The following is a 13,421-nucleotide window of genomic DNA, read 5'->3' as shown; positions in this document are numbered from 1 at the left end:
GGAGGGTAGGGAGGGAATGTTAGCATCTGAGCAGTGTTGTTAAAAGGGCAGACAGTGCTGGGTTCCAGTCCTTGTGTGACCTTAGGCAAGTGACTTCAGTGTTCTCACATATAAAATGGGTAAATTCCAGTTCCCATCCTAGAGGCTTACTGTAAGAATGACATGATATTGTCCCCCCAAAACCTGAGCCCAGGACCCAACAGGTGGTGAGAGCTCAGTATGTTTAAACTATTTTCAGTATTTAAGTTTTAGAGCTTTAAAAGGAGTAAAAGTGCCACCAAGAGATGCCAGGCATTGCTGCCCCTGGCAGGCCCCTGCCCTCCCGCCTGCACACAGGTCAGCCTCCATGCCTCATCCCCATGGCCCCACGGGAGCTGCTTGGTGAACCCACACATGAATCAGTGAGGGTGTCCTTCCTTACCTCCGTGGGCTTCTCCACCACCGCACTCCTGCTCCAGGACTGGACTGGAGGCCTCCCTCGTTCAGAAATCTATGACAACCTCTGGGCCAGAACCCCTTCGATGCCAGTCCTGCAGCTGTGTGGGACATGGCGTTTTGGGGGTATTTGGAGTGCTTTCCTTTGAATGCCGGTTATGGGCATAGCGAGGGAAGGAAAAGGGAAGGGACGGGGTCTAGCCTGTCCCTGAGCCAACACTGACTCACCCCCACCCCCTGTGAGGAAAGCGAGGGCATCACCCACCGCCAGCCCCACCCACCTCCCAGCCACATCCCTTGGGGCCTGGCCTGTCACCCCCTGAGGACGATAAGGCCTGCAGTCTGAAAGGACACACAGGGCAGCAAAGCAGTGTCCTTCTCATGAGCTTACTGATCTCCCACCATCCCGTGGGGGAGGAGGGCATAGAGGGTCATAAGCCATTCCACGGAGAGGTGATGGGCTTATCCCAAGGCCACGTGGGCCAACTGGGAGTCCCTCAGCCTAACTCCCAGACTGGCCCTCTGCCAAGTGCAGGGAACTGCCCGGGCCAGCGTGGGGGGCCTCGTCCTTCGATCGCCACTGCCCCTCCTGCCATCCAGCTCCATTTCCACCCTGAAGCTGCGCCTTCTGCCGGAACTCTCCTGCCCTCTCCATCTTCTGATCTTAAATGAGGGCCCCTTGTCACAAGACCATGAAATTCCCACTAGAGGGAATTTCTCTAGAAAGGCAAGGCGGGTGGGTTTTCCTTGTCCCCTCTGTCCTCCTGCCGCTAGCCCCCAGCAGGGATTCGGAAAGTGCCTGCACCTTGTACCAAGACAGATGGCTCTGGGGCTCAGGGGGGCGGGAGTCTCTAACCTCCGCCTGCCCTCAGCAGTAGTCCCAGAACGCCAGCCACAGGGGAGCGGGAACCTGCCTGAGACCCCGGGCTGGAAGCCAGAGGGCAGCCACCTGTGCCCCTACCCCCCAGAAACACGGGAAGGGCTAGTCCTGCTCTGCCTCTCCTTTCTCCCGCCCACCGCCCCCAGCCCACCCTATTTGGGATTTGGCAGCAGAAAGACACAGTCTTTATCCCAGCCCCCAGCCCAACCCACTGGCAGCTCCTGGCCTGCAGCCTTTGCCCAGACATGGCAGAGGGGCACTGGCTGCTCGGAGATGGAGCTGATTTTCTCTTTGGCAGTGGGGAAGATGGGGGGGGGGGGGCTTGGCCAGCCCCTGGGTGAGGGGAGAGGGCAGGGATGAGTCCAGACAAGAGGCAGAGGGAGAAGGTGACTTCCCCAACATGGGGGTGGGGTCACTGTATCAAGCTGGGGGGGGGGGGCAGGGCTGCCTGCGTATGTAAAGCCAGTTGTCCCTGCACTCACTTGGCCTGGGTCCCCATTTCGGAGCCCCGACCTCAGTTCCTGCAAACCAATAGTTTCTGGACTCCTGAGGTGAATGTTTGCAGGGGGAGGGGGGCCGCGCAGCATGGTGAGCTCCTCTCCCCTTCCACTGCAGAGTCTGTCCCTCTTCCTCCTTGGGCTCCTGCCTCCTCCCCTCCTTCCCACTCCCACCCATTTATTTGCCTCCTTGCCTCTCCTCTTTCCTGCCCTTCCCTTCTCTTTTTCCCCTCCTCTTCTCTCAGCCCCCACCTCCCTCCTTCAGCTCCCCTTTCTCTCTTTTGCCTTTCCCTCCCGGCCCCCTCGGCCCCCTCCTCCTCTCCCGCGTGGGGGCTGCTTTCTCCCTGACTCAGCAAGGTGCTTTACAAGGTGCTGAGGGGGCTCAGCCAAATCCAAACCACATTGTCTGTGCACACACTCTCCACAAGGAGCAGGCTGCAAACCGGGGGAGAAGGACGGACTGCACCCCCCACCCCCGGCCTTCCGGGCTCCCTCCCTCTGAAAGAGAAGGCTGCTCGAGGACCTTACAGGCTGGCCTCAGTGCCAGTCTCCCACTGGGCATCTGCCTTCTTGACCTTGGCATGGGCATCAAAAGATCGCAGGGCTCACACGCCAAGAATGTCATTGAAACCCCAGAGTTCTGGCTGGGGTGGAGGGATGAGGGGGAAGAGGCCCCCCCAGCACTTTTCAGAAGGAACCCCCCCCCAGCAGGTTTCCTCAGAGCTGCTACTGATGCCCCAGAAAGCCCCCTGTCCCCAACCCCAGGCCAGCTCCCCTTTCCCAGCAATTTTTCTCCTTGTTTAGAAAGAAAAAAGAAAGAAAGAAAGAAAAAAAAAAACCAACAACAAAGTCTGTCCCACTCCAGTGAGGTAATTGAAAACAAACTTCTTCCCCACCCCCCCGCCCCCCCACCTCAGTCCCGCACAGTGCAGAAAAGGGAAGAGCTGCCCTGGGAACCCAGCACTGGTCCTAACCACCGGCCGGCTCGGACCTGCAGCCTGGGGGGGCTGTGGCAGGGTTGGCGGGGCGCCCTCCTTTCTCTGGGGGCGCTGGGACAGGAGCATGGAGGGAAGAATCCGGTGCTGTTCCAGAGAGAGGAATCACCTTCCAGGGCTGGCCCACCACTGCCTCACCCACTTTGAAAAAAACAAGCAACAGAAGCAACTTATTACCAAATGATTTAATTGGTGGTCTGGATCTAGAGCACTCAGGCCTTGGAGACCAAAGGACTGCCCCCCAAGAAGTCACCAGAGGAGATGTCTGCAAGTCGCAGACGTGAGCCGTTTCCTCTTCACTCCCCCTGGTGGCTCTCTGGAGGGGGAGAAAGAGGGCAGGAAGGAGACCCTTTAGGGAGGGTCTGGGCTTAGGGGTCCCCCAGGTATCCCGCCTAGCAAGTCCCCAACCAGGCCTGAGGTAAGGAAAGAGGGGGAGCACTCTGCAGCCAAACCACCCCTACCCCGCCACTGAAAAACCCCAACAACCCCAAACCCCAAAGGCGAGAGAAGACCAGAAGTCTTTAGGGGGAAGCATTTCACAAATGGGGACTCTTGGTCAGTCCATCGCCTTGAATGGGAGCATTCCCGCTGAGTCACCCGTGCAGCCTCTGCTGTTGAAACTGGTCTGGTGCCTCGTGCTGATTAATGAACTACCATTCCCCCACCCATGGGCACTCTCCCGGCCACTGGGAAGAATGAAGAACCCTGTGAACCTGAGGGAAAATCCCTCAGCCAAGCGCCCTCTACTTTCCTTAGAGCTGGGCAGTGGGCCCGCGGTGCCCTCCGCCTCCCCCACCCCAGGGGGCCTCGGGAGCCGGTTAGTCACCTGCCCCAGCCCCAGCGCCTCACTCAGCCCCGGCTTTTGGAAATGGGACAGGCGGCGGGACAATAGGCAAGGGGGGCGGTCAGCCCAGACAAAGGGCAGCAGGAAAAACACCATCACTTGCTACGAAGCCAGCTCGCTGGCATTTGGGAGAATGTGTCATTCCATTTACTCAGGGGGAGGGGGAAGGGAGGGAAGGTTAAAGATGAGGAGTCGGAGGTAGCGTGAGCGCAGGGACCCCGCACCCCAGGTCGACGCCGTCGGAGAAGAAAAGGAGCCGGCGACTCACTCCCCCAGCTCGGGGAGTCTGCAGACGGACTGATGCCCTCCCCGCCCCCTCCCCCAGGAGGCCCAGGGTGGTACCGCCGCAGCCTCGCCTCACCTCACCCCTCCTCGGTGTTGTGGGAGGGAGAGGAGCCCCAGAAGCCCTCCCTTCCCTCCTCCCCCCTCCTCCCCCCACCCCGGGGAGGGCCGCTACAATTTGTGGTTACAGCTTTACACGTCAGAAAAAAAAAAAAAAAAAAAATTTGCAGAATGTCCCCCACCGAAAAAAAAAAAAAAAACCCGAAACCGAGCGAAAAAAACCTGCGAGTGGGCCTGGCGGATGGGATTATTAAAGCTTCGCCGGAGCCGCGGCTCGCCCTCCCACTCCGCCAGCCTCCGGGAGAGGAGCCGCGCCCGGCCGGCCCGGCCCCCAGCCCCATGGACCTCCGAGCAGGTAGGAGCCCGGCGTCCGAGGCCCCGGCCCCCGCCCCCGCCCGGGAGCCGCGAGATCCGGTTCCCGTGCCTCCCCCGGGAGCCCCGAGCCGGGGCCGGGCTGGGGAGCCGAGAGCCACCCCCGCCAGCAGGGCTCGGGCCGGGGGAGGCACGGCCGGGCGCCCTCGAGAGGGGCCGGGCGGGGACGCGGCATTCCTCAAGTCCGCTCGGCGGGGCCAGGAGGTGGCCGGGAGCGCGGCGGGGAGCCCGCGCGACCCGCCGGCCGGGGGAAGCCGGCAACCTGGAACCCCTGCGGGACTGGGTCCCGGGGATCCCCGCGGAAAGAGCCCCGCGTGAAAGTCGGGGAGAGCGAGTCCGAGGCGGGGAGCGGGCTTGCGGGAGGGGGACGCGGCGCGCGGGGAGGAGGGGGCCGGGGAGGAAGAGGGGAGAAGGGCGGGGAGCCCGAGGCCGGGCCGGCGGGAGGCGAGGGGGAGGCCGACACCTCGGGCCCGCCGCGCTCCCTCCCCGGCCCGCCGGGAGGGGAGGGCGGGAAGGAGGGCGGGCGAGAGGAGGGGAGGGCGGAGGGCAGAGCCGAGCCTGGCTGGGCCGGGCCGGGCCGGGCTGCGGGACCCGCGGCTTCCTCGCTGCGCGCCGCGCGGCCGGAGCCCACCATGCTGCCCGCGGCCGGGGAGCCGGCGGCAGGTAGGGGCCGGGCGGCGGGGCGGGCGGCAGCGGCAGCGAGTCCCCGGTCCCGCCCGCCGTGGCCTGGGAGTGATTAGTGCGGGGGACGGGCGCAGCTCGGCCGGACCCGGCGGGAGAAAGTCCGTCACCGGCCGGGCAGCGGCGGCAGCGGCCGCTCGGCCGCGGCGGCCCGCAGCAGGGCGGGCGGGCCGAGCGGGGAGTTGACGCGCGGGAAAGGGCAGCGGCCCGCCGGAGCCCCGAGCCCCGCGCCCCCGGACCCCGCCCCCGCCCCCGCCGCCGGGAAGGGAGCGACCGGGCGGGAGCGGGCCGGGGGCGGGGCCGGGGGCGCCGAGGCCACACAGGGGGAAGGCGCCGCCGCCGCCGCGGGGAGGGGGCCGGGAGCGAGAGGTCACCGCCGAGGGGGAGGGCCAGCGAGCGGCCGCCGCCGCCAAGTTCTCCGGCCGAGCCCCTGGAGGGAGACCCCAGGTCCCTCGGGCCTCGCCAGAGTCCCCTCATCTCTACCCTCCCCACCTTCCTTCCCAGTGACTCCACACTGCGCTCCAGAAGCCCCCACCCCCACAGACCCCCCACTCCCACGGGACCCCGTCCCAGTTTCCCCCAGCGCCCGGCCAGGCCTTACCGGCTGAGGTAGGAGGAAGCTGCCAGGAGGGGTGGGGAGGCTGGAGGTCCCCAGCCTTGGAGACAGAGGCTGTGGGTGAGGGCGCTGGACGCACACCTCTGTCGGGCACTCTCTGACCCTGACCTTGAGCCTGAGGGACTGACACCTCCGGGCTTTCACAACCCCCACAGACCCCGTTTCCGGCTCTGAGCACCCACTACCCCTCCCTCGGGACACCAGGACACATTCCTGCGACAGACCAGATAGCACCCCCCCCCCCCCCCCCCACCCCCCCCCCGCCCGGTTTTCATCTGCTGCCCTCACTGCCCTGGAGCCACTCTCTCAAGGGGGGGGGGGACTGGCACCGAGCACATGGCAGCAAGTGTCACCTAGCAGCCCTCGCATCCCCAGCCTCTCTTCCAGACCGGTGTAATGGCTCCCTCTCCCCTCCACAGAGCCCCGCACTCCTGCCCCATTCACACTTGTGCACACTGTCGGCCCACACCAGCTACTGCTAGTGACACTTCACATTCCTCTCCACAATCCAGTCCCACCTGCCTATTCACACCCCTGCTCCTGCCCGCTCCCTCCCTGCCCCTCCCACCCCTCTGAATAACAACAGCCTTTCAAACTCACCCACACTCCTGGGACCGTTTCCTTCTCTTGGTCCCCCTGTCCGGCTCTCAGCGGACTGCCCGGCTGTACCCACCCCCACGCCCCCACCCAGGCCCCGCCGCCCCCGCTTGATCTTGCTCCCCCTGGGGACACCCGGGGACCTCTTGCAGCACCGTCCAGAACGCTCTCACTCCGACAGCTCTACTCCTGTATCCACGCTGCCTTCCCAAGGCCCGGGGCTGGCCCACCTGTCTGCTTCTTGCCCTGGGCCTCAGTTTCTTCTTCTGTCATTGAGGCTGGAGAAGGGCAGGGAGGGTGCTGCTGAAGGGGACAGGAGACATGGGGCCCCACGTGGCTCTGCTCAGCGACTTAAGTGTGCCCAGCGCAGCCCTCGTGAGAGCCCAGTCCCCTGGTGGGTTGGTGGCAAATCTCGGGGATCCTGACTTCTGGGCCTATGTGGACTCGCCCCCTAAGCACTTCTCAGTGACCTGGGGCAGAGGGAACCAAGGAGAGGATGGAAGGGAGAAGAGCCAGGGGAAGGCAGCCCCCCCCCCCCCAGAGGACAAGGCAAGATGGGGTGCTTCTGGGGGCCTCTCCCTGAGGAGGCTGGTCAGAAGGAGCCCCCGAGGGCCATGTCCTAGAGTTCAGTGCCCGGATCTCACACTGCACTGGACACGATACCCTTTAAACCACTCCTTCCCCCAATTCCCCTCAACAAATCCCTCCAAGGTCACTGTGGAAGCTGGTCCAGAGCTGGCCTGAGGGCAGAGCCTTTCCGGCTGGCTCCCACATTTTTCAGCACCTCTGGAGCTCTGCGATGCCTCCCCAGCTCCTACATTTTCGGCTCTTAGCTCTTAAGCAGCCATCCCAGGTGCAGAGTGCCCTGGCTGATTTGTCCTACCCACCCTGGCCGCCGGGGGCCCATCTGCCCCACTGAGCCCCCCACCCTCGCTGAATGAGGTCAGCCTGGAGGACACAGGCCAGGGATCAAGGGGCAGCTGGCTAGAGACACGCGTACCGGGCTCTGCCTGCCTGTGCAGCCGTGTCAGGGTGGCCGTGCGCTTGCGTGGGCTGAGTATGTGTGTGTGTTCGTGAGGGGGCCTAGGTTCCCAGGGCCCAGGGGTCTGGATGGAATTAGGGGCCGCCCGGGAGGGGGCCAGGATGGGGGGTGGGGGGCTCCAGCAGGAAACGTGAGCTGCACTCATTAGCCCCTCACGTGCTCTGCCGGATTTATAAACACAGGGGAAGACGGGATGTAAACAATCAGTGGGCAGCAGCCAGAGGCAGAGCTGGGACGGGGGCTGGGCTAGGGGCCAGGACCGGGGGAGGGGGCCCAGGACCCAGCCCCCAGTGGCCGGGTCCACCTGCACACCACGAGCCTGGCGAGAAGGATGGAAGAGGGCTGCGGGATGCCCACCCAGTTCTCCCTCCCAGGGATGCAGGCTAGCTGCCCCAGGTCCCGCTGCTCACAACTAAACCACAGGTGTTCTGTGCCCCAGATGGCTCTCTGTTTGCTGCCTGAGATGTGGGGACATCTTGCCCAGAGCAGAAGCTGTTGTACTAGAGAGGAGAGCCCTGTCCCCTTTCACCTCTCCGAGCCTCTCCTCCCTCTAGGCACCTGAGACTCCTTCCTTCTTTCTGGTTCTCTCCATGGGTCGGTCAGTCAGTCCGATCCTGCTGCTCCTTCCCCTGCCCCCACCCCCAGCCTGCAGTGACACAGTTACCTCAGAACTGAAATATTCCTGGAAACACCGGCCTCGTCTGGTTAATTTCATGAGCCGTTTTTCTGCCCAGATGACTTAGCTCTTGTTTATCCAAAGGCTTCTCCCCCTGTTGTCCCTGTGCAGGGAGCCAGTCCTCCCCAGGGATGTCCCACAGGACCCAGAAGGGGAGGCTAAAACAAGGCCCAGAGTTGGGGTCCTGACCCTGTGATCCTTCCCCCACCCCCTCCATGGCATAAGAACTCTGGCCAGAAGGGCTGTCCCAAGCAGTGTGGGGGACAGAGGTGAGCCCAGCTCCCAATCCAGGTTTCAGCTGGGATCCTCAGCATCGCCGCTAACTCAAGCCTGGAAGGGCCACTGCCCACCTCGGCAGGTATCCAACCTCCGAAATGAAACCCATCTTGTACCCCTAGAATCTTGGAGGTCACTCGACTAGATAATCCAGGCTGAGGGTAGCCCCAGGCTTTGTGCAGAGGAGGAAGGCCTAGAATTCTCTTGGGATGTGAGGCATGATGAATGGAGCTAAGCTTGGAAAGGCAGAATGAGGGAAGGAGCACCAGGAGGGAAGCCACGGGCTGCAGATGGGGACAAGGACAGGCGGCTAAGTCATGCGCCTGATACTGCTCTCTGTCTACACGCACGCACGCACGCTCTCAAACCAAGAGGCCCTCATTCCCAGGGGCAGGGTCTCAGACCTGTGCTCTCCCCCACCCTGCCCACTCCCATGCTCTATCCATGAAGTCCCCAGCCAAGCGTCTGGAAGAGTGAAGACTGACGGGCAGGGCCACTGCAGAAGTCCCCCCCTGACCCTTACACCCTTGTCAGAGACATTCTATACAGTCTGAGTCTTAAACCCTCTCTAAAACTCTGACCCAGCATTACAGCTCACTCCAGACTCCCCCTAACTCTAAGTACAGTCAAACTGTCAAACGCGTATCCAACTCATTTCTGACTGTCGCAGCAACAACATATGTCATCGTGAAATTCTGCAGAAAATAGAAAGCAGAAGAAACTACTCATGATCTCACACCTACCCAAGCTTAAAACCCTCACCCGGCCTCTCTTAGTGATGTGCCATGTGTAACCCCAGCTGACGTCTGAATGAACACATTCACAGACCTTGGCCCCAGCGAACCCTGAGCCTGTCCAAACCTAACCACATCCCCTAGCCGGACTCAAACCTCAACCACACTCAGTCAGCCAAATCCCAGTAAACTAACCTGAAACTTTAAAAGTAACCCAGTCCTTAAACCTAACCTAGCCCAACGCCAATTATAGTCCAACCCTAATCGCCTTTACCCAGTCCCCCATGCCCACGGGATCCTGGCCTCGTTCTCTTCACCATGGACCTCACCTAAAAGCTGGGAAAATCGTGTCTTCTGCTGCTTATGTCTGTCCTCACAGACCTTGACCCCCTGGGCTCAAGACCCCTGGAATCTCAAGATGTCCAAACTCTTCTGCACGGTTGGCTGACAAACCAAACCCAACAAATACAGCATATCCCCTCTCCTCCTCCCTTTCCAATCCCACCCCTCCCCTCTTCACTGCAGGCTGATCAAAGGACCCCATTCAGGGGGCGCCTGGGTGGCTCAGCCCGTTAAGCATCCAACTCTTGATTTTGGCTCAGGTGATGATGTTGGGGTCCTGGATGGAGCCCCCAGTCAGGCTCCACGCTTAGTGGGGGCGTCTGCTTCCCCTCTCCCTCTGCCCCTACCCCGCATGTGCACACATCTCTCTCTCTCTCTCTCTCTCTCTCTCTCTCTCTGAAATAAATAAATAAATCTTCAAAAACAAACAACAAACTCATTCAGGTCAAACTCTTCCCCATCCAGCCTCCGAGATAAGAACGGGGCAGACCTGGGCCCTGCGTCAGTCCAAACCCAGGAATCCACTAGAACGTACCCCCAGCTACAGGAGCCAGCCCTGTGTCCTTCAGCCTGCCATTGGTGATCTAACCTTACCCCTTGCCTCCTATGGCTCGGCTTGGACTTCTCTCGGGGCAGCCTCTCTCGGGCCCTTCCCAGGACTGACTGCTCCGGACCGGCAGTGGGCACACGTGCTGTTCCCCACCCCCTCAGCTCCAGTGGGACAGGGGGGCTGGGAGAGGGGGCTGAACCCAGGAACACTGGTTCACAGACCCTAGGCCTGGCCCCGTCCCTCCGTGTACGCATACACACGTGTCGGCATAGATACGGCGACCCTTAGCTGACAAGCCAGTGTACTGGGAGATACACACACAGTGGCCAAGTCTTGGTCCTCGTTCACATACATGCCACTGTGCACACACACCCTGGCCAGGAACGCTCCCCTACTCCATGCCCCCTGCCTCCCATCTGACGGCCCACGCTCCCCACCCCCCTCCAAGCCCAAGGTGGGGACACACACCTGAGGGCCTGCCAGCCGTGTCTTCCACTGGGCCTGGGCCTGCGCTCACGCTTCATGCCCCTCCTGTCCACAGGGGACTCGTGGGGGCTGCTAGCTTGCCTGTGCACTGTGCTCTGGCACCTCCCCGCAGTGCCGGCCCTCAATCGCACAGGGGACCCGGGGCCTGGTCCCTCCATCCAGAAAACCTATGACCTCACCCGCTACCTGGAGCACCAACTCCGCAGCTTGGCTGGGACCTACGTGAGTACCGGGGTGACTGCAGGGTGTGGGAGTTGGTGGAAGAGAGACAGAACGGTGGAGGGGTCCCAGTGAGCAGCAACAACCAGGGGGCCCTTTGGTTCCAAACGGTCCCCATGTCTGGCCTATCTCCTGCCCTTCCCTCTTAGGTGCCCCCCTCTTCCCCATCCCTGGCCCCAGGACTAGGCATGTGGGCAGGCCTCGCACCCGCCTTGGCCCATTGCCCCACTGGCTGCCCGCCCAGCCGCCCGCCTCCCCCTGGGGGCCGGGGAAGTCTCTTCTGTTTACACCGTGTTGTGGTGTCTCTTGCACGGGCGGGGCTGGGTGGGGATGGAGGGGCCCCACCTCCCATGCCTGTGTTCCAGCTCGCCTCTGCCCCAGACCTGGGGCCCTGCTGCTCTGGACCCATGGGCCTCCCTTCTGTCTGCCTCTCCCATCCTAGCTGGGCCTCCTAGGGGGGACTTGGGGGAAGGGGGCTGAGGGGAAGCCAGGCCAGTAGTGGCAGGAGATTCGGGGTGTGGATGGAAGTTGTGCCATAAGGATTTGGGGGCAGTCCAGAGGTGTTCTGAGAGCCCAGGAGAGAAGGGAAGAGGGTCAGAGTTGCCGAGGACCATGGGGAACCAGCCCCCTCTTCCCGTGTTCCTCTTCCACATCCCAGACCCTACTCTGGAGCCAGGGAAGGAAAGGGGAGGAGGGTGGTGGGGGAGCTGGCTCCAGCCCCAGGATACACCGAGGAAATTAGTTTGTCTCTGTGCTTGTCAGCGTGTGAACCTCCCCCTGGGCCCTTGCCTATCCCAGGCCTCGCCCCTCTCTGCTCCCTTTCTCTCTGGCTGCAGCGTCCCCCTCAGCCCTTTCCCTGGGCCCCAGGCCTCTCCCTTGAGGGCTGGCAAAGCTGTGTCCTCGTCCCTAGCCTGCCTCCTGTACCCTTCCTCCAGCTGAACTCTTGAGACTGCCTCAGTTTCTTCCTTCTGCAGCCCTGCTCCTGGGAGCCCTGTGTTGGGGGACTTAGGGCTTCATGAGTACCGTCTATCCCTGGCCCTTCTGCTGGTGGGACCAGGCATGTCGGGAGGCAAATGGAGCTCTGATTCCCATGGGCCCCTCTGCCTTCCCACCCGCTCCTCCCTCCCCTGGCCAAAAACCTTTGCTTGACTCTGCTACCCCCTCTAGCTCCCGACCCTTTTTCTCTCCTGGCTTTCCCTGCCAAATTTCTTGAAGGAGTGGTCTACACCCTCTGCCTCCGCTTCCTCTCCACCCACTCACTCCTTAACCCCCTGCAATCTGGCCTCCAGGCCACTGAAGCGGCTCTCTCCAAGGTCGTCAGGCACCTCCTTCTGGCCGAACCCAACAGAATTTTCTAGGGCTCATTCTCCTTGATCTCTGTTTTGCAGCCACACTGTCGAGCTCTGCTGCCTTCTGAACTCTTCTTGGCTCTACACTCTTCTGGTCCACCTTCCACCTCTGCGGCCTGGCCTCCTGTGTCCTCCTGGCTCCTCTTCCTCTCTGCCCTGCCCCGCGGGGGGCCCGCTCCCAAGGCTTTGCACACACAGCCCATCAGCACACCCTCTCTGAGTAGCTCCTGCAAGGTTTTCTCTTTCTACACCTCTTCGTGGGAGAGTTCATCACCCCCACTGCCTCAGCTGTCACCTCCACGCAAATGACACCCCCGGAGAAGCTTGGGGAGGCCCCCGAGCAGAGAGGGGCCTGGTGTGCAGACAGGTGTCTGGGGACACAACGGCTCTGGGGGCAGGTATCTCCTGGTAGCCGCTGGCTGCTCGGCCCTCCTCCTTCCCCATCGCCCTCTCCTTTTCACAGCTGAACTACCTGGGCCCCCCTTTCAACGAGCCTGACTTCAACCCGCCTCGCCTGGGGGCAGAGACCCTGCCCAGGGCCACCGTCAACCTGGACGTGTGGCGGAGCCTCAACGACAAACTGCGGCTGACCCAGAACTATGAGGCCTACAGCCACCTGCTGTGCTACCTGCGGGGCCTCAACCGCCAGGCCGCCACGGCTGAGCTGCGCCGCAGCCTGGCCCACTTCTGCACCAGCCTCCAGGGCCTGCTGGGCAGCATCGCGGGCGTCATGGCGGCCCTGGGCTACCCGCTGCCCCAGCCTCTGCCGGGCACTGAGCCCACCTGGGCCCCTGGCCCTGCCCACAGCGACTTCCTCCAGAAGATGGACGACTTCTGGCTGCTAAAGGAGCTGCAGACCTGGCTGTGGCGTTCAGCCAAGGACTTCAACCGGCTCAAGAAGAAGATGCAGCCTCCTGCGGCGGCAGTCACCCTGCACCTGGAGGCCCACGGCTTCTGACCTCTCACCTTCCCCACCTCCCCTCTCGCCTCCTCCTTTAAGCCCTGCTCTGCTCCCACTCGGGGAGGGAGAAACCTGTGCGCCAACCCTTGTTGAGCCAGGAGACAGAAGCCAGGAGGCTCTGGCCCTCTCCGGACTTGGAAGGGGGTGCGATGCAGTAAGGCCTGTCCCCTCCCGCTTCCCAAAGTCGTGCAGGTCTGGGGAAGAGGCCCAAGAGCTCCTGTCCCGTTGCCACAGGAAGGAGTGCTCACCCGGCCAGCCGGCCGAAGGGGTGCCAGATGGTGCAAAGGCTCTCACAGCTTCCCGCGATCTGCCCAGCACTCGCCGGTGCCACACGGCCCCTCTCAAGTGGCACTTCCGGGAAGCGTGCCTGTAGGACCGGGAGGGGGGCCATCACGGCACCCATGTTTCGGGGGTGAAGCCCTCCGGCTGCCCCGCTCTTCTTCGATAGGTGTTGCTCCCCTATCCCCAAATAACTCGCTACACTCGATTCAGGAAGCACACACAGTGGCAAGTTCAAACAGGGAGAA

At 62.5% G+C, this 13,421-nt stretch overlaps 1 protein-coding gene across 3 annotated transcripts; it reads left to right on the top strand.

Annotated features, from left to right (window-relative positions):
* Positions 1–3,986: 3,986 nt before the first annotated feature.
* CLCF1 (cardiotrophin like cytokine factor 1) lies at positions 3,987–12,939 on the top strand. Of its 3 annotated transcripts, none has more exons than XM_032879615.1 (3): positions 3,987–4,348; positions 10,421–10,587; positions 11,973–12,309. In XM_032879615.1, exons 1-3 carry the CDS (start codon positions 4,165–4,167, stop codon positions 12,240–12,242), a joined length of 621 nt encoding a protein of 206 aa, XP_032735506.1. In that variant the 5' UTR covers positions 3,987–4,164; the 3' UTR covers positions 12,243–12,309. The 3 variants fall into 3 exon arrangements, with proteins under 3 accessions (XP_032735506.1, XP_032735504.1, XP_032735505.1); XM_032879613.1 differs by lacking the exon at positions 11,973–12,309 and adding an exon at positions 12,397–12,939 and having other exon boundaries at positions 3,990–4,348; XM_032879614.1 differs by lacking the exons at positions 3,987–4,348; positions 11,973–12,309 and adding exons at positions 4,921–5,028; positions 12,397–12,939.
* The last annotated feature ends 482 nt before the right edge of the window (positions 12,940–13,421 follow it).

Source organism: Lontra canadensis, unplaced genomic scaffold (assembly GCF_010015895.1).
Source record: "Lontra canadensis isolate GAN:19392208 unplaced genomic scaffold, GSC_riverotter_1.0 scaffold66, whole genome shotgun sequence".
NCBI lineage: Eukaryota > Metazoa > Chordata > Mammalia > Carnivora > Mustelidae > Lontra > Lontra canadensis.
This window is presented reverse-complemented; position numbering and strand designations above follow the sequence as displayed.

Bases quoted from the DNA above. Each gene is read 5' to 3' on its own strand.
- CLCF1 (XM_032879613.1), top strand. From the start codon at position 4,165: ATGTCCCCCACCGAAAAAAAAAAAAAAAACCCGAAACCGAGCGAAAAA. The intron at 4,349-10,420 runs GTAGGAGCCCGG...TCCTGTCCACAG, and splicing joins CCCCATGGACCTCCGAGCAG to GGGACTCGTGGGGGCTGCTA. The intron at 10,588-12,396 runs GTGAGTACCGGG...TCCTTTTCACAG, and splicing joins GCAGCTTGGCTGGGACCTAC to CTGAACTACCTGGGCCCCCC.